Consider the following 19,223-nt stretch of genomic DNA (forward strand, 5'->3'; position numbering starts at 1 on the left):
GGGTTACAGCACCCTTTAACGGTCAAGCCAGCCGGCCCTTTACTTATGACACAGGCGCACGCTTGGCACTACTTTGTTGATGCACGTGTGGCTACTGCGCACACAATTCACAAACACAGAAAATAATTTTTTTTTTGGTTTGGACTGGAGTGTACTTTGGGGGTTACAGCACCCTTTAACGGTCAAGCCAGCCGGCCCTTTACTTATGACACAGGCGCACGCTTGGCACTACTTTGTTGATGCACGTGCGGCTACTGCTCACACAATTCACAAACACAGAAAATATATATTTTTTTGGTTTGGACTGGAGAGTACTTTGGGGGTTACAGCACCCTTTAACGGTCAAGCCAGCCGGCCCTTTACTTATGACACAGGCGCACGCTTGGCACTACTTTGTTGATGCACGTGCGGCTACTGCACACACAATTCACAAACACAGAAAATATATTTTTTTTTGGTTTGGACTGGAGTGTACTTTGGGGGTTACAGCACCCTTTAACGGTCAAGCCAGCCGGCCCTTTACTTATGACACAGGCGCACGCTTGGCACTACTTTGTTGATGCACGTGCGGCTACTGCGCACACAATTCACAAACACAGAAAATCATTTTTTTTTTGGTTTGGACTGGAGTGTACTTTGGGGGTTACAGCACCCTTTAATGGTCAAGCCAGCCGGCCCTTTACTTATGACACAGGCGCACACTTGGCACTACTTTGTTGATGCACGTGCAGCTACTGTGCACACAATTCACAAACACAGAAAATATATTATTTTTTTAGCACTTGGGGGGAGCACCCCTGATGGACAGAGCACCCCCTGGACAACACTACAGCACCCCTTTAGGACTGGGACACTGCACAGGACTTTGGAGTGGACACAGCCCCTATGGAGAACTGACTGCACAACACAGTCCAGCCAGCCCCTATGGACTTTGAAGTAGTGGACACAGCCCCTATTAACAACAGCAGCACAGCACAACACAGCCAGCCCCTATGGACTTTGAAGTAGTGGACAACAGCAGCACTACACAGCCCAGCCAGCCCTAACTCCCACCCTCCCTCTTCACTGTCCACAGCCGAGTGAGAAAATGGCGCCGACGCGGGTACCTTATATAGGATCCAAAACCCGCGAGACTCGGAAGGCGGGATGATGACGTTTTGCCTCGATTTCAGATCCGAGTCAGGCGGGAAAAGCCGAACCCGCTCACCCCTATGATAAAGCATTTAAAACAAATGCATAAAGTCTGTGCCAAAGTGCTGCATATGAAACCCTGTCAAATGCCTTGGCAGCGGACAGCGTCACAATTGACAACTGGGTGGAGAAGGGAGGATAGGAATTTTTTCAAACATTGCGCTATAAACTTATAGAATAATTTCATATCCTGATTTAACAGTGATATAGGTTGGTATGATTGTACCTGGGAGTGATCTTTACATGGTTTAAGCAAAACTGATTATTCTAGCCAAATTAAAGTCAGGACGGGGTCTTTACCTTCCAACATAAAATTAACAATGGTGGCCATGTCAGCACCCTGTCGATGCAGGACTTGGATCCAGGGCACAGCTCCGCATGGTAACTGGAGTCTCCCCCATGCACCTAGGTGGAAAGGGCAGCCCAGCTCAAACTACTCTGATGGGAGCTAGAAGTTGCTGGGAGGGAAGAGGAAGCAGGTAAAATGCGGTTGACATCATGGACCGCCCATCGGAAGTAGTCGATGCTTTTTTTATATTATTTTATTTTATTACTATTATTTTTATTTTTTGTTTTACTTTATGTTTTTAATTCCATTGTAAAAAATATGCTTATTTTATATTATTTTATTTTATTTTATTTTAGCAGGGTGATGGGTGAGACAAGTTTTAGTTGTCAGGTAATTAAATGAAATAAAATTAATTTACTTAAAGAACTGCTTCACCCAAAAACTTACATTTTGTGTTAGGTGGAGATAGGATCGGACTGGCCCACAGGAATACAGGCGAAACCACCGGTGGGCCCCACTGCCCGAGAGCCCACCCCCTCGTCTAAGGATCAGGTTCAAGACTTTGCCCTTGAACTATATATTATACATATGTTACATTATATTGCACAGGACTATGTATTTTCTACAATGCATTGCTGTTATTAATCTGGTACATTATCATGCATGCACTAGCAAAGGGTCCAAGTCCATGCAATCTCTAATGGATAGCCAAGCCTCTGTGGAGGCTGTCCTCACCCCTAAGTATGGGCCCCTATCACTGCATTACCCTGGTGGGCCCTTTATGCCCCAGTGCGACACTGGGTGGAGATGAAAAAGAGGAAGTCATTACCTTGTGTACACCATGTTCTGGATCCCTCCAGTTGCTCAGTGCTTGTAATAGTCCTTTTCAACCCCACTTTCCTCATTGAAACATGACAAGCAGGTGGCGATGATCACCATTTCTAGATGACTTGGTGACCAGTAATGGTGCATACACATGGTCAGATTTTTCCTTCAGATCTGAACGATAACGATTTAAATATTGTTCAGTCGTTCATATCTGAAGGAAAATCTGACACATCTGACAGATCTGTCAGATGAACGATTTGAACGATGCGCGTTCCCGATGGTCAGATAACGATATCTGACATCTGATGTGTTTGCAGTCAGACTTGGACGATTTCCATTGATTTTAATGCAGTCAAAAATCGTTCAATCGTTCAAATCTTTGGTAAAAATCGTTCAAATCGTTCATCTGACAGATCTGACAAATCTGACCGTGTGTATGCTCCATGAGACTACAGAGCAGAGGGCCTGATTCAGAGCTGGACACAATGGTGATACTTACGCAGTTGAGTGATTATCAGTGTTCTGCATATGCATCATCTCTCATTACCATCAGAGGTCGCAGTGAGTATTATCCCGCAGTGTGATTGACATTAAGGGAGCATTTAGGGGAGGTAACGTGGAGTGGAGGCTCAAACACAAGCAGGTAATGACCGTTTTCGGATCATGTCTCAGCCTGCGACTGCGATCCCATATGCAGTAAATGGCTCCGGTATCTCAGTTCCTGTGCCCATTCTCAGCGCCCACAAGGTTACTCAAAAGGCAGATTATCGTCTGAGTTACTTCTTTGCACGCAGTTGCTTGGATTAGAGAAGCTGCTGGTGGGCGTCTCAATAAGAATCCCAGCAGCTGCGACATTTGCATACTTTCGAGCAGCCACTGAGTGCAAATTCATAGCAGTGGCTGCGGCTTTAGGTTCCTTTCTGAATCAGACCCAGAGTGCAGAGGGACCAATACAGGCATTAAGGAAGCCAGTGGATCTGCATACATACTTACATACACGATGTAGTGCATACACACTGCACGATATTGACTATTTGGCCAAATCGTTAGCAATATTGTGTAGTGTGTAGGGGCCTTAAGACAACTGAAGCATTTTATTTTCAATTGGCAGATCTTTCTTATTGATGTCATACTGAAACATTGCTTATTTTGTTTTTTGTTTTTTACACTTTTCTGTTTTATTCTATAGCATTAATTAGTGTTTTTTTATATTTCAAAAAAGCACAAAAATGCCTAAGAGTCGAGGAAGGCTCAAATAATCTGACCACCAGTGGTACTCTCCTGTCGGCTTCTATTGTTGAAATTCATTTTTGCCTTGCCAGAGAAAGTAACATGACTGCTCTCACATGAAATACAAGAGCACATAGAAAAATATACAGTAATAAAAGTCATATTCAATGAAAATGGCATTTTTTCTTATTAGTTAAATTTGTATTGATCAACATATTCTATTACTTCGATACTTGATTTAATAATAATTTGCAAGCCACATTTCACATGATTCTACTTTGTATAGTATAAACCTGATTAGTGAGATTTTGCTTATTCTTGCAATGTTTTATAAACATTTACTCTGCTGTGTACCTTCATTTCAGTAATACAAAACAGAATGAAAACTATCAAGAAAATATAGAAGACTTTTTTTAATATTTAAAGGTGAATTAACTTATCAGTTATGGACAAAAAAGGATTGCTCATAAAAAGTGGAGTGGCATTACCAGCCAGTATAATAAAATACCATACATGTATATAAACTGCAACATATATTATTTTGCACTATATAAATAACCATTTTATAAACTAATGTTGCTGCCTCTGTGTAACATACCACATGTAAGTATTCAGCATACTGTATGGGGCATATTCAATTGGGGGCGAGAAAAGCAAACATCCCACACCTGCGAGGTTTTTCCTGCAGGTGCAGGATTTTTGCTATTTAGTTAGGTGCAGATTTTTTCCTTTTTGAGCGCCGGGAGGTTTTTATTCTCGCACCTCCAGAGCAAGTGTGATTTTTTTCTAAAATTGTTAAGTTTAGGAAAAAAAAACAGGACTTGCTCTGGGACTCCGGCGGCAATTAAGCAATTGAAAGTTTCCAATTAGCGTAATTAGGGCCTGATTCAGACCCGTTCGCAAGCGCTGAGCACTCGCAACCGGGTCGATGGTGGCCCACAGCTCATATACGCACGGCGGAGCTGGCACCGTCGTGCGCATGCGCGAGACCCGGCTAGCGACGGGCAATCCGTCGCTCCGGGTCTCGCACCAAAGGGTGATGTCAGTGGAGAGCTTCCGGCTCTGTTAGAGCCGAAAGCTCTCTGGGGCTTGCGATGAACAAGACCCTACCACAAGGGTCTCGTCGCAAGCCCAATGGTCGCGATGGTCGCTTGACCATCGCGACCATCATCATGGCCGCTCGCTATAGCTGTACGTGGTCACCCACAGCTACGTGAGCGGCCAAGGGGCCGCTCCCAAAAAAAAAGCCCAGCCCTGATTCAGAGCGAGCGCTCTGTCAGAGCGAGCAGCTCTGAATCAGGCCCTTAGTCCATAATTACTTACCTTCTGCAGCGCTGTCTACTGCGTCCAGCGTCGGGAGCCGGGTCTTCTGCAGGAGGGTGAGTATGTCAGTGTGTGTGATCGTTTGTTACTGTTTGTTAGTGTGTATGAGTGTGTGTGACCCCGGTTTGTGTGACCCCCCCCCCCCAGTGCTTTTGTGACCACCCCCAGGAATGGGCGCTGGGAGAACTACATCTCCCAGCAGCCATTGCTCCTCCTTTCCAGCCCCTGGAGCCTCCCAGCAGCTCCCGGGACTCATAGCAGCCCCTTCTCCAGTGAGAAGATGGAGGGAAGGCCACCAGGAGCCACGGAGACCACTGGAGACCCCCGGGCAGGTAAGTGTAGACTTTTTTTTCTTTTTCTTTTTTTTCACGCGGCGCAGGGTTTTCAGAGCAGAAAACCCCGAAGCCACTTTTTTTTAATTGGATACCGCAGGTATCGGGAGCGCACATACCCACGGTAATCCAAAATTGGGTGCAAGGTTTTTTCCTCGCTAAACCTTGCACTCAATTGAATATACCCCTTTGTGTGTAAAGTGCTCATTACTTTTTAGGTACCTGGATCATGAATAAGACAAATTGGAAAGCATTTATGTATTTCAGATTACTTCTGGGATGTGCTATGTTATTTTACGGTAAGTTAATATAAGGTTTCCGTTATTTAGGAAGGCGTGGCAAAGGCCCTTCTCTTATCACCTTGGTCAGTACCCATAGATGTGTTATGTCAGATTCTGTACAGTCCAATATCAGACTGCTTTTCAAATCGCACATCCCTTGTAACCACTTATTAAAGATAAATTGTAAGATAAACATTATATGACACCACATTCTACATTCACATAAACATATTCAAAGGTTTTAGAACTTTCAGTTTCATGTTTCCTGTGTGTTCAGTTTACTGCACTAAATTTAAATACAAAAGTAAAATAAAGTTTTAACTGCCAAAGAAAACTATGTTCTCAGGAGCTGTACTATATATATATTAAGGTATGGAAATGTATACGGTATATTTATAAACTGTATAAAATCTGAGTTTTTTCATATAACATCCCACTGTTGTATTTTAGCTAATAACACCCTAATATTGCTAATGGGTCAGGCTAAGGGAACTCATACAAAGGTAAAAGTAAAACAATTCCTATAAAATACATAGTTCACAGTTGGAAATAAAATAGGGAGATTGTCACATTAGATACTTCCCAACATTAAAATATTCAAAATTGGAGAAAAATAAGCCACACCCTGACCCACCCAAACCCCTTCCCTTATCCACTCCCACTCTGGTTGCAAGTTCCACCTATGTTCGCATGAAACCCGCCCTTTTGATGTCTGCTATTCAGTACAGTCCCACCAAAATCAGGACAGTTGGAAGGTATGTTCAGAGGATCCTCAATTTCATGTGTCAGTCCGATCTGAGGAGCCCCTGCTTACCTCCGCAGGATCCGGCCTGTACTTCAGCCAACAAATAAGCCATGTGACCACCACTGAAAAAAGGGCCAGCACACTAGCCACTGATAGGCAGATGGGTCCTGATAGTGATGGTGCAGGGACCCCGCTATATCTGTTCACAAAGACTAGGCCAGCAAACAAAAGCACCACCATGGCCAGAAATGAGAATACCACACACACGCAGCCTGCAGTCAGCACAGCTCTCTTGCAACTCTGGCACCTTTCGTAGCCTCTGCGGGGCAAGGGGGCACTGGCTGGCTGTGGTTGGTTTAATGCTGAAAATGATGCTCTGCCTCTGCTAGCTGCGGCTGTCCCCGAAGACACTTCTTGTCCAGATTGTAAGGCATACCGTAGTCCGGTAGCACCATGAAGCACTAGCACTGCGCTCCCTGTTGTCCCATGATGGTATTGCAGGCCATGTTGCGAATGATGGTAAGTAACAGGAGGAAGGATGTCCTGGGGAAAGGGGTCATCCTGTCGTACATACAAAGGGAAAGCTTCGGCTACCTTAGTGTTAATGGGCAAGGCGTCTACTCTGGAATCTGGCACAACGGTGCGGTGTCGGCATATGGGGCAGGAGAGGCGCCATGGTCGGTCCTCCCTGCGGTGTAGTGTGTTCAGGCACTCTTGGCAGAAAGTGTGCAGACACTCCAGGAGCTTGGGGGCCCTTCTGTCCAGGTCAAAGTAATTATAGCAAATCTTGCACTCATACTCCTCATAGGAAGGCATGAGATCGGAGCCTGAGAGGCCACTAGCCTGGTTAATTGCCATGTCACAACTTGTCTCGATCCCAAGGCCCCTATGCCATCCCTAGGTCTCGCTCTTTGTAAAACAATCCCTCCTGATGCACAGTCACTGAAACAAAGAAGCACAAAGCAGTATTATTCATAAAACGTAGAGATTACATGCAGCCAAAAAATAAACAATTCTAGTGACTGGGCGATGGCTATATTCATTTCTGTAGAATATAATTCTTGTAAAGTTAGCAGTTTCTTAATATTGAGGTCATATATTCTGTCCATATGGATCCAAAATATAACTCAAATGGCAATGCTATGTCATGTTAGTTTTGTCATTTTGCAGAATAATCGGCATATTATTCACCTGGAATGACCTTACATGTCAGACAGCTTTATGAACATAAACATCCGTAGCAGCCAGAATTACTATACATTGATTTGTGTGGATTATCACTGATCAGAAAGTAGATGTACTCACAAGATCTGATATTGCCAGAAGAAATCAAATCACTTATTGGAATGTATTGGCAGTCCCGTCCAGCATTATTGAACCCACCACGATTTCGGTGATACCTCACGCTTGGAAACCCGGCAGCCTTTATTGATATGCACTGATATTCAGGTTATCAGTATCCACAGTCGCTGGCAGTTTTGCTCTCCATTCTCCTCATGTGCTTTCCTTTGTCTCCTCCTTGTGATGGTCCCTTGCAAAGATGATTTTCTTTTCCTTTTCTATTCATCTCATTCTTTGTGCCAGCTGAAGCCGACAATATTTTCTCTATGAGCTCACCATGGCTATATGTTCCACTCCTCTAGTGCCCAATGTCTTGATAATATTATAACAAAGACAGCAGCTGCTGTCCTCTAGTGTGTCTCTTCTGTGCTTCCTTCTCAGTAATGTGATGTAACGCAGAAGCTTTGTATGCAGGATTCCTCTTGCTAATGTGCAGGATCTGACTGGTCTGGAAGAGAAACAAATAGCAGCATCTTTCACCTTTTTTCTCCTTGCAGCCAGCTGATCTATCTGTGTGCAAGGGCGAAGCCTTCCATTGCTATGATATTTATATACAATGCTATCACTGTGCTGTCAGTGTACACAGTGTGTGTCACCGCTTATTGATGGAAAGGAGCAGAGGAGAAGAGCCATAGGGTAAAAATTCCTAATTTCCAAGATGGGGAGCCAGACCGAGGAATGAATAAGTATTAACCCTGGTAATGCCGGGGAGGCCTGACGTAGGCTCTCACACTTTGTATTGTGCAGCTACACAGTAATACATATGCATATGACATGACAAGGCAGGATAACATGTTAAGGAGATAACACTACTTACTGGATAGTAGGGAAAATAGAGCAGACAACTCATTTTGAAGGGTTATTACACTGCAACATGATAAGTTAAGAAATAAAATCTTTGAATTGAGAAACATGAATGGAAATATATACAATATAATGGCTCACATCATATTGTGTTGATTCAGAGTCACACACAAAGCTCCCGTTTCTGAGATTTTCCACCCTGAGCATACATACAAGGATGTCCAGGCCGTACATTCGCATGGACCTGTGGGCTATTCATTGCCACACGGAAATCAGCCTGGTCTCCACTTGCGGCTAAGTGGGTGTAACAGGGAGATTGCACTAAAGTGTGGCATGGGTTTGCCGCAGGTATGTAGATGGAATTGTCGGCTATTAAAAGTTGAGCATACTTACCAGACTCAGAATCAGGCCTTTGTATTTGGTAAATTGTAAGTACTATGGGCCTGATTCAGTTTTGGGAACAGAGTGAGAAATAGCACTTAACTGTGAACCTGGACAAAATATATTGCAATGCAAGGGGTGTAAATACATATATTTTCTTTGCATGTGGGGTAAATACTGGCTGCTTTTGAATGTAGCCTACAAATACTGCACAGCTTTATTATTACTCTACAATTTACATGTCAGCTTGGACACCTCCCTCCCAAATCTAAATCTCTCTGCACATTTTAAATCTGCCCCACCTGCAGTGCAGCACAGGATGCCTACCCTCCTGATTCGGCCGGTAGCCTACTGCTAATCGTGTGCAGCTCCTGGCCCCCCGTAAAGGCAGGCAAGCCTCCCGGCGGCCACCAATCCCCCCGAAACCTCGCAATTAACTGTTAATCCCCCGCAGCGGGGGAGGCCAGTGACGCAATTCAAGCGGAATTGCATCATTTTGCCCCCGCCCCCTGCTTCACAATGCCTGTATTATCGACATTGTGTAGCAGGGGCGAGGCCAAAATTACACGATCGTGTGACCCCCACCCCCATCACACCTACAAACGTCAATCACCTGCCCGGCTACGCCCTCTTTTGCTAGCCACGCCCCCCCTGCCCTGCCGATCTGGCTGCTCCCTCCAGGAAGGAGCAGCCAGAAAGTCGGCAACTATGGTGCAGCATGGTTTCACCAAGATGATCAGTTGAGTGAGATATCTCACTCGATTCCCAAAGATGAATCAGGTCCTATGTTCTAAATCAGAATTCAGAAGTAGGACAGATCTTAACATATCGGCCTGAGCACAGGTAGATTTGCTAATGTTGGTCACACATATTCCAATGTAGTTTGCAAAAAAAACATCTGTGATAAGAGAAAGGACTAAAATTGGTGATATCCGTCATTGAATGGTGTCGCTGAATAACCTTAATGCAAAGAAACCATTATATGATGAGCTGATGGCCATACAAAAGTGTTGTTATTGGCAACCAGATTTTCAGGCCTCTCTCATTGAATTTGAAAACCATATATATTCAGTAGTACAGAGCTGTTTATCACCCATACACATTGTAATATCAAACCAAATTTGTTAAACACAGTCAGTTAGGTATGTTGTGGTTTGCAGTCAGTATAAAAATATTATAAGCATTTAGATCAATATTCTGGGCCTGATTCAGACCCGCACGCAAGCGGGTCGATGGTGGCCCAGTGCGCATGCGCACGACGGAGCCAGTTCCGTCGTGCGCATGCGTGAGACCCGGATAGCGTCGGGCAAACCGTCGCTCCAGGTCTCGTACCAAAGGGGGCGTGCTGTCGATGTTGAGTGACAGCACGCCCCCTTTGGTGGGCGGGCCGAGGGCGTGGCTGCCCAGACGGAGGCGTTCTCATGTGAACGCCTACCATCTGGGGCCGGCCCCACTGACATCACAAGTGATGTCAGTGGAAGTGCTTTCGGCACTGTTAGAGCCGAAATCTCTCTGGGGCTTGCGGCAACGAGACCCTACCACAAGGGTCTCGTCGCAAGCCCGATGGTCGCGATGGTCTTGACCGTCTGTGTCCTAAAATAGATGGGTGTATTACCTCTTCTTTTGGCAGTATTTTTATAATGAAATATTTGTTTTTGTTATGACCTCCTTATGTTTTCTCTTTTCTTTTCATGAAATAATTAAACCTTCAATCATCTGAGAGGTGTCCCGTGTATACACCACATAATAAGAAACCATAATATAAAGACTCTGAGACATGAATTTGGCAGAATAATTTGTTAAAAAACATATAACGAATATTAAAATAATCTTAAATGATAGAAAGTATGGTGGCAAAGAAAGGACAGCCAGAATCGGCCCACCCCAACAATGCACTACACAACCAATGACATGAATTGGCAGGGGATACCGCCAAAGGTGTACACAAACAACTTTCAACAATAGGTATTCACTCAACCCTGTACACGACTACCCACCCTGTAGGGTGATGACGCAGCCTCCGTCAGGGTGGTCCAGCAAACTAACAAGTCAACAAAGGTGAGCGCACCCATAGACTATAATGATTAAACAATGCAACCAAATTTCCACCCGAAGTGGCGACCTGCCATTTTTTTCTGCCACAAGAACAGCTAAAAACCCCTCCAAAACAAAAACCTGGAAGGGAGGGTGGAAAGACAGGAACAAAAGATGCTTTGGGGCAGATGTACTAAGCTCTGAATAGTGATCAATTATAGAGTAATAAACTACCAACCAATCAGCTCCTTACTGTCATTTTTCAAACACAGGGCTAAATGTAATAGAGTGAGAGTTTAGAAAATGTGAGAGTAAGCTAAAACATTTTAAACTTGCCCAATGTAACAGAGGGCCTGATTCAGAGCCGGACGCTATTTGCGCTCGCAAATTCAGAAAAAGGGGCCGGATATTTAAATAGAGCGCTCGCTCTTTGCGGTCTGTTGACGCCTCTATGTCTGAATGAGCGAACGAAACATGCGCTCGCTATTTTTTTTAGAACGCCCCCTGGCCGCTCACATCCTACGTCATCTCCGCTATTTATTAGATTAATCGAGTACATCGAAAGGCGTCCGAACTCCTTGCAGTGCTTGTGGTAGCATATTCCTACCGCAATCATGCGAACAGTTCAGGCTAAAAGACAACCAAGTGACGTGGCCGATGACGCTGCTTTGTTAATTATGCACACCCTCAAAACGTCCGTTTTGACCGTTTGGCACGCCTGCGTTCGGATCTCCACACCCCGTTTTCAAGCACCTTCCCCTGTTACCACCCACAAACGTCTCATTCTGTCACTCAAATTAGCAGGCATTCGCTATTTTGCGAGCACACAATTTCCGACCGCAATGACTGGTTCGCGGATGCGTATTACAACCCATACGCATGCGCAGTTGTGCGAACATCGCTCGGAGCAAACGAGCGGCCGCTTACGAGCGGCTCTGAATCAGGCCCAGAGTCTGAGAATATGCAAACTCACATGTTTTTCAGATCAAAAACCTCTCACGATTTAAACTCTCAACCAGATGTTTTCCCATTTTTAAAATACAGCTCGACCAATGTAATAGTGTGAGAGTTTACTGCTAAACTCTCACATTTTCTAAACTCTCACCCTATTACATTTGGCCCACAGCCTGTAACATGATAGTTGGGAGCTGATTTGCTGTTAGTTTATCATTCTCCAAATTATCACTTTCCAGAGCTTAGTACATCTCCCCCTTTGTCTCAGCCCACAATACCTCACTAAAAACACACCCCTAGCACAATAGGACCAAATTAATCACATGGTTTTCCACAAGCCAGCCCCCAGACATGAGGCTTAACCCACCCAGCTTTTTTCCAATCACTCTGTTTTTCATTACTTAATTGTTAATGCCTGGATTTTACAATATTAACATGGCTCTTTAAGGACGGGATGCATGAAGCATCGTATTTGGGATGCGATACATCCTGCCGGTGTTCACATGCATACCGGTATTCATTACGCCAGTATGCATGAAAGAATGTGCAAAGGACTGCTCTCTCAGTAAGAGCGGTAATTTGCGAGTGAGGGACTTCCGGGTCTATGACCCAAAAGCCCACCTGACTTCCCTCTGTGCATGTACAGAAGGACACACGCGCCACTGGGTGCTTGGAGGGATCCGATTGGATCCCTCTCACAGCACTCTCCCGATAGAAGCCCATAGGCCTGTATAGGGTAACGCCATCAGGAGATGGCGTTATCCCCCGCAACGAAGCCCTGGAGTGCAGCACATTCCGTGGCTTGGTGCATATGAGAAATGCGGTCAAACCTGCATTTTCGGGGTTTGATCGCATTTTTCCCTTTGCTGCATCCCTCCCAATATGTTTTGCTCCACAAATCCCTTGAGAGTTTGAGCATTACAGGTTTTCTTTTTTTTTACTGATGGTTTTTAATAATATGGAAACAGGAAGTTCTTCTACTGTCATCACTGGTATATTTTACCTCTCCTCCCTACAACTCGTTTTACCAGACTCCTCTGTTCCATCTGCTTTATAGACCGAAAAGATGGAGACAGTCACATGTGGCGCTATTGCCGAGAGAGGTGCAGCGTCCCTACTAAGAAGGGCTGTGCAACCCTTCATGCAATACGGATATAGAAAAGGCTGCGTCTGACTTATCCTCACTTGTCTGGAAAACGGACAAAAACGGTCGTTCTGACAAATTGGGTAAAACTAAAGGTGCCTACACACTTGGCGATTTTTTACATGATCTGGCCAATTCCGATGCATTGGAATGACAGATTGTGTAAAAAATGCCGAAATCGTGAGTCCTCACTCGTGATCACGATGCGATGCGCGTCCCCGCTGGTCGTACATCGCAACTTCAGATCTGCCATGCTGTAGGGCAGATTTACCAATCTGGGACACAATGATTGGACATTTTTTACTCCAAATCATGTGTAGGACTGCCGGGGAGCTGCCAGGCGAGAGTTCAAGGGAAATCGTACATTGTGATTTGTCTGAATTACCATTTTTGTCTGTTTTCCAGTGTTTGGGAACAAATGGTCGATTGTCATTTGCTCCCATACACTACCAGATTTTTGTTCCAATCAGCCAGATAGGACAGGTAATCCTTTATTGTGTACCTAGCTTTGTTTAGATGGCAATTTTATCTAACCCACCAACTCCCATGTAATGACCAGACATCGGGCCTGATTCAGAGATGTACGCAATGCCGATTGTTACGCAGGTCGATTGATTGTTTGCCATTGTGCATGCATGTCAGTAGCACTGCTCACACGCAGCGATTATTTTGCGATTACGCCCACAGAGGATCAACTCGCAAAGTGATTGACAGGAAGTCACCATTTGTGGGAGGTAAGGGGGGTGGTTAAAAAAATGTATAAATGCCGTTACATGGCGTGCATAAATTATCCATTGCGATCTCCTATGCAGCATGAGAGCTCTCGCGTGCAAGGAGAGCCACTGTATTTGAGACAGGTCAGACCTGCCGCTAGCGTTGCATGGCTGGTAGATGTGCGTCGATGTTACTGATATTTACACTGTTATGCGACATAGGATGCAGATGAGGAGGCATCAGTGCACGTCTTTTTGCTCAGGTAAACATTGGAGCTATTAGCATATTTTCGCAGCTACGTTCCGTGCGAAATTGCAGCTGCGATTACATTAGCGTCCATGTCTGAACCAGGCCCATACCCACAGAATATGCTCCTGTATGTTCTAGATAAATAGAGGACATATAGTCAGCTCAGGGAGAAAAAGGCATGTTTGTAAAAACCTTTCTCTTTTATTGTATGTAAATAGAGAGTTGGAATTGTTGAGTCAAAAAAAAAAGCCACTTACTTTTCAGTTCATTGGCTGTTAGGAGCTTTGTAAAGTTACTACACAGGTTTTCTCTGAATTCAACATCATACAGCTCAGCGAATTCTTATAACCTTTGTACAGAAAGATCGTATGAAGGGTGTTTCCTGGCAGTTAATAATGGCGGCTAGCTTTGCACTTGCCCTGCTTAGGGTTTTATCATCAGACTTATACTCCTAATATGCTGGGTGTGTTCATCTTAAATGAACTTAAAGGAGAGTAATTGAGCAAACTTGAAAGCAATCGTTTGCCGTGGGACCAATCAGGAAACTTAGATTACAACAGCACACAGTCAAAGTTCAGCGGGATGCCATCCAAGACCGGCAGCATTCACCAGGCAAACCCTACATGAGTGGCGGACCAGGTAGGTGGGCACAGATTTAACCACATGAGCTGATATCACCACAATCCCTCATTCTGACAACATACATTTTTTATTCATTATACAGGAAAGGTATTGTGAATAATGTAGATTGAATTTGTATAAACTTGCTAATTATTCAGATTTTCTTAATTACCGTTATTGTTTTAAACTTAGCTTTACATCCACCATCCTCCTCACCAGCCTTGTCCACACTGTACAGTAAATACACTATCGTTAGTGCCTGTTAAATAATGATATAACTATATATTTCCACACTCTTGCATGGAGAAAACTGTGATCATAACCTTTTGTTTGCAGAAAGCTACTTAGATCCTGGTAGAATGACTCATGCGGACAATAGAAGCATGACAATAAATGCACAGTCACTCCTGCAGTAAATATCTCTGAAATCCAATGAATGCTTTTAACCCATTGGCTCCTCAGCCTTTGTACAAGGATGATTGCTTAACTGAGACCTATTTTTCTATCACCCAGGCAAGGGATGGACAAAAAACTCATAATAGAGCAAAGTATTTGTTCCCGGGACTTGTGAGATGAAGTTGTCTCTACCAGGAATGGAGGAGCCTGAAATGAATTTTCATGTAATGGCAGCCTTTTACAAAGCACAATACGGACATTACCAGCTTTGGACCTGCATCAAATTTTGCACAAGTGCGCCTAGATTTTAGCCATGTGCATAGGTATCCAGGATCGATTTTGTGGAGCCAGATTACTGTCATGAGATAATGGGGTGCATTTTCAGAACTTGAGTTTTGCACTAGATCCAAGATGGCAGAGACTGTGGGTCTGATGCAGAGTTTAATGGAAATTCAATATACATGGTCCCGCATTGTACGTCTGGTAAAGAATGCATATATTCACCTGCATGTAAAGTTGTACACATCTTTGTATGAGCCCCACCTGCGCACTTGGTTTCCTTCCAGTTATCATTATCAGTGTGCACTTGTACCAGCACTATCTCTGATATACAATCGGGAGACCGGCTGCCTTAATACCGGCAGTCGGCTTCCCGACTGTCATATCCCGGGGAGGGTGAAATGCCGGGTGTCTAGATGTAGTCGCCTGACATTTCCCCGACGCCGGGAGACACGTGCCCGGCATCCCGATCGAACAGCCGCGGGGGGGGAGGGTTAGGTTTAGGGCACCCGGGGGGGACTTAGGGTTAGGCATCCCCCCGGGAGGGTTAGGGTTAGGCTAGGGGTAGGGAGGGTTAGGGTTAGGCACCCCCCCGGGGGACTTAGGTTCAGGCAGCGGGGAAGGGGGGGTTAGGGTTAGGCACGTAGAGGGGGGATTAGGGTTAGGCACTTGGGGGGAGGTTAGGGTTAGGCACCCCTAAGGAGGGATGCCGGGCGCCGTGAGCAGACAGCCACTGGGGGGGAGGGTTAGGTTTAGGGCACCCGGGGGGGACTTAGGGTTAGGCTAGGGGGAGGGTTAGGGTTAGGCACCCCCGGGGGGACTTAGGTTTAGGCAGCGGGGAAGGGGGGGGATTAGGGTTAGGCACTTGGGGGGAGGTTAGGGTTAAGCACCCCTAAGGAGGGTTAGGGGGTTAGGTTAGTATTTACTTAACTTAGCGACGATCGGGATTTCCAGCGCTGTCGGGCTTACGCTGCCGGACTCTGCTCATCTGTCGGCCAGGCGCTGCCGGGAATCGAACCGCCGGCCATGCAGCTGGCAGTATTTCATGCCGATTCCCTATCTCTAGTATGCTGACAATGCCAATTAAGCTACAAGTATATTGTTGAACTATGGGAAGCAACTGGAGTACTCAGAGGAAACCCACACTCACTGACACAGCTAAAACATACAAACTACATTCAAATAGTGGTTTGGCGAGAGTGTCACACTCAGGCTATGCTGACCCTCTGCCGAGGTATTGAAAGATGTGGATCCAGGTTGGGAAAGGAACAGAAGGTGAGGGGCCTGGATAAATTACTTCCTCATCCAGAAGTACCGGATGTTGGCTAGACCTGACCAAAAGGCGCGGAGTTTAACTTACTAGGAGGTGTTCACCAGTGACCGCTCCAAGCGTGATTTGGGCTTAAGCAGCACCCAGCAAGCAGGTTGCGGCCTTTGGTCACGTATCGGCCACAAGTGGGAAATGGAAGAAAACTATCACAGAGAAAGCAAAGGAAAAAGATACTGGAAGTTTGTATTGGGGTAATGTAATGAGTTTACACTCTGTTGATCCAGTCGCAAGGCTGACACAGGAGAATGGCACTAGGAGATTGTACTTGGATGACGTACTAAGTACATATGCTGTAACTTCAGGCGCAGAACTGGCACAGGAGAATTATAATATGAGATGGTACTTGGATGACGTACTAAGTACACACACTGTGACTTCAAGCGCAGAACTGGCACAGGAGAATGGTATGATGAGATGGTACTTGGATGATGTACTAAGTACATACGCTGTAGCTTCAGACGCAGAACTAGCACAGGAGAATGGTATGATGAGATGGTACTTGGATGATGTACTAAGTACACACACTGTGGCTTCAGATGCAGAACTGGCACAGGAGAATAGTATTAAGAGATGGTACATTGGATAATGTGCTAAGGACCTTATTCAGACCCACTCGCAAGCGCTATGCTATGGTGAGGGCCTGTGCATGTGCAGCGCTCACTCTGTGCGTTCAGAAGCCCCGGAGCGAGTGACAAATGCACTCGCTCTGGGGCTCGCTACAAAAGGGACGGCTGTCGATGTTGATCAACAGCTCGCCCCGTTTTGTAGGGGGGGTGACCGGACAAATGGAGGCGTTCCTGAAGGAACGCCTGCCGTTTGTAGGCGGCCCTACTGACATCACCAGTGATGTCAGTAGGGTGCTTCCTGCTCTGTTAGAGCAGGAAGCAACCTGGGGTTTGTGGTAGACGAGACCCTACCGCAAGGGTCTCGTCGCAAGCCCCGATGGTCTCGACCATCGAGACCATCACCTAGTCACTCACTAAAGCTGTGTGTGGTAACCCACAGCTTAGCGAGCAGCCAGGAGGACGCCTTTCAATAGAAAAGAGGCCACCCTCATTCAGAGCGAGCGCTCGCATTTTGCAAAAGGCTCTGAATGAGGTCCTAAGTAGACACACTGTGGCTGTAGACGCAGAACTGGCACAGGAGATGACTCTAGAAGATTGTACTCAGAAGACGTACTGAGTACACACACTGTGGATAAACACTAGAAACAAGTCACTAGAAGCAACGGAGCTTGGACCTGGAACGCTGCAACTGCCTCACTGGAAGTAACGACATTGTACAGGCAACTTCCTGTTGTCCAGATCCCAGTTAAATACCCTAACGTAGCAGTCCATTGGAGGATAGTGTCAGCTGACAGCAACCAATGCTACCATTGGGTAAAGGGCTAATCAGCATATAGACTGTCATGGCTGCGTCCTTGACGGTAACCGCAGGAACCACATCACAGAGCGAGCACATGGATGTCCCAGTAGACCCCAGGTATAATCCTCAGCGCGTCACTCACCATCGCGCCTGGCGTCTCACCGCTTGGGAGGTCAGGGGAAGCCGGCGCTGAGGTGAGTAACGGCCGATCCTAGGCCACAACCTGACAGAGTTTGACACACATAATTATAACATGGGCAAAGGCAGGCTGGCAAGCTAGAGTGTTTAGTGGCAGACTGGTGAATTTTGAGTAACAGATGGCTTTTAAAGTAACATTTAGAACTGTGGCGGGTTGTGGAGAATTTGATTGGGTGATGAAGTATATTCTATAAGTGGGAAGGGCATGGGAAATGTCTTGGAGGCAATAGTAGGATTTAGGTATTGGTAGGGAGTTGAGGAGCTGGCTACTGGCAGGACAGGAAGAGTTTGAATTAGATTTTCTTGGGACCAGGGAGCCAGTGTAGAAATTGGCAGAGGAGAGAGAGAGAGAGAGAGAGAGAGAGAGAGTGTGTGTGTGTGTGTGTGTGTGTAGTTGAAGCAGGAGAGGATGGATTAAAGCTTTGGTAAATTTCAGTGTGAGAAAGTGTCTTATCTTAGTAATGTTTGGAAGGTGGACGAGACAGGCTTGGGAGTGATGGAGAGGATGGAGACAAGGGTACACCGAATCACTGGGCATGAAGAACAAATAACAGGGTACTGTTGTCACTGGAGAGAGAGATATATGGGATTTTGGAGCCTCTAGAATGAAAGACGTAGCTCAACTTAGTTTTAGACACATTGAGCATTAGGACAGCCATGAGGAGAGACACAGTGCTCAGTGGCCAGTTCACTCCCTGATCTTTCAGTTTCTGCTCCCTGTAGTCAGAACCAGAGGAGTGGCAGTGCATGCCAGCAGGTGAACATATTATATAAGATGGTGAGGTGAGACCATATTTATTATATGTTCTGCCCATACCAAGCCCTCTCGTGCGGGAGGGGTGGGAGCTGTATGTAATGGGTAGTGAGAAGATCGGGAATGACCCTGAGTAGTTCAATGGGAGCTGAGTATTGATTTGTGTGAGCAAATTGTATATTTCATTCATGAGTATGACATTTTATAGGGATAGTCATCGGAAAACAATTGCTGGCAACTATCGATATTTGTGATCCCATGTCCCCCATTGAACTCACAGGACAGGAGCACTCAGTCATCGAACACTTCTCTCTGGCATCAGTAGCCTAGCAGAGCGCACTAAGGGTACCAGTCCCACTCCCATTCAAAAGGTGGGAGGCAAAGAGATTAGCTGCAAAATACAGGCATTTCCCACACAAATCAAGAGATTTTTTTTTTCA

At 45.6% G+C, this 19,223-nt stretch overlaps 1 protein-coding gene across 1 annotated transcript; it reads right to left on the reverse strand.

Moving 5' to 3' along the window:
• Positions 1 to 6,127: 6,127 nt before the first annotated feature.
• On the reverse strand, positions 6,128 to 8,103 carry RNF228 (ring finger protein 228). Its single transcript, XM_088472115.1, has 2 exons — positions 7,525 to 8,103; positions 6,128 to 7,161 (listed from the first exon to the last, which is right to left on the reverse strand). Exon 2 carries the CDS (start codon positions 7,075 to 7,077, stop codon positions 6,253 to 6,255), a length of 825 nt encoding a protein of 274 aa, XP_088328241.1. The 5' UTR covers positions 7,078 to 7,161; positions 7,525 to 8,103; the 3' UTR covers positions 6,128 to 6,252.
• Positions 8,104 to 19,223: the final 11,120 nt, after the last annotated feature.

Source organism: Taudactylus pleione, unplaced genomic scaffold (assembly GCF_031769625.1).
Source record: "Taudactylus pleione unplaced genomic scaffold, aTauple2 ptg000120l, whole genome shotgun sequence".
Classification (NCBI taxonomy): Eukaryota; Metazoa; Chordata; class Amphibia; order Anura; family Myobatrachidae; genus Taudactylus; species Taudactylus pleione.

Bases quoted from the DNA above. Each gene is read 5' to 3' on its own strand.
- RNF228 (XM_088472115.1), bottom strand. From the start codon at position 7,077: ATGGCAATTAACCAGGCTAGTGGCCTCTCAGGCTCCGATCTCATGCCT.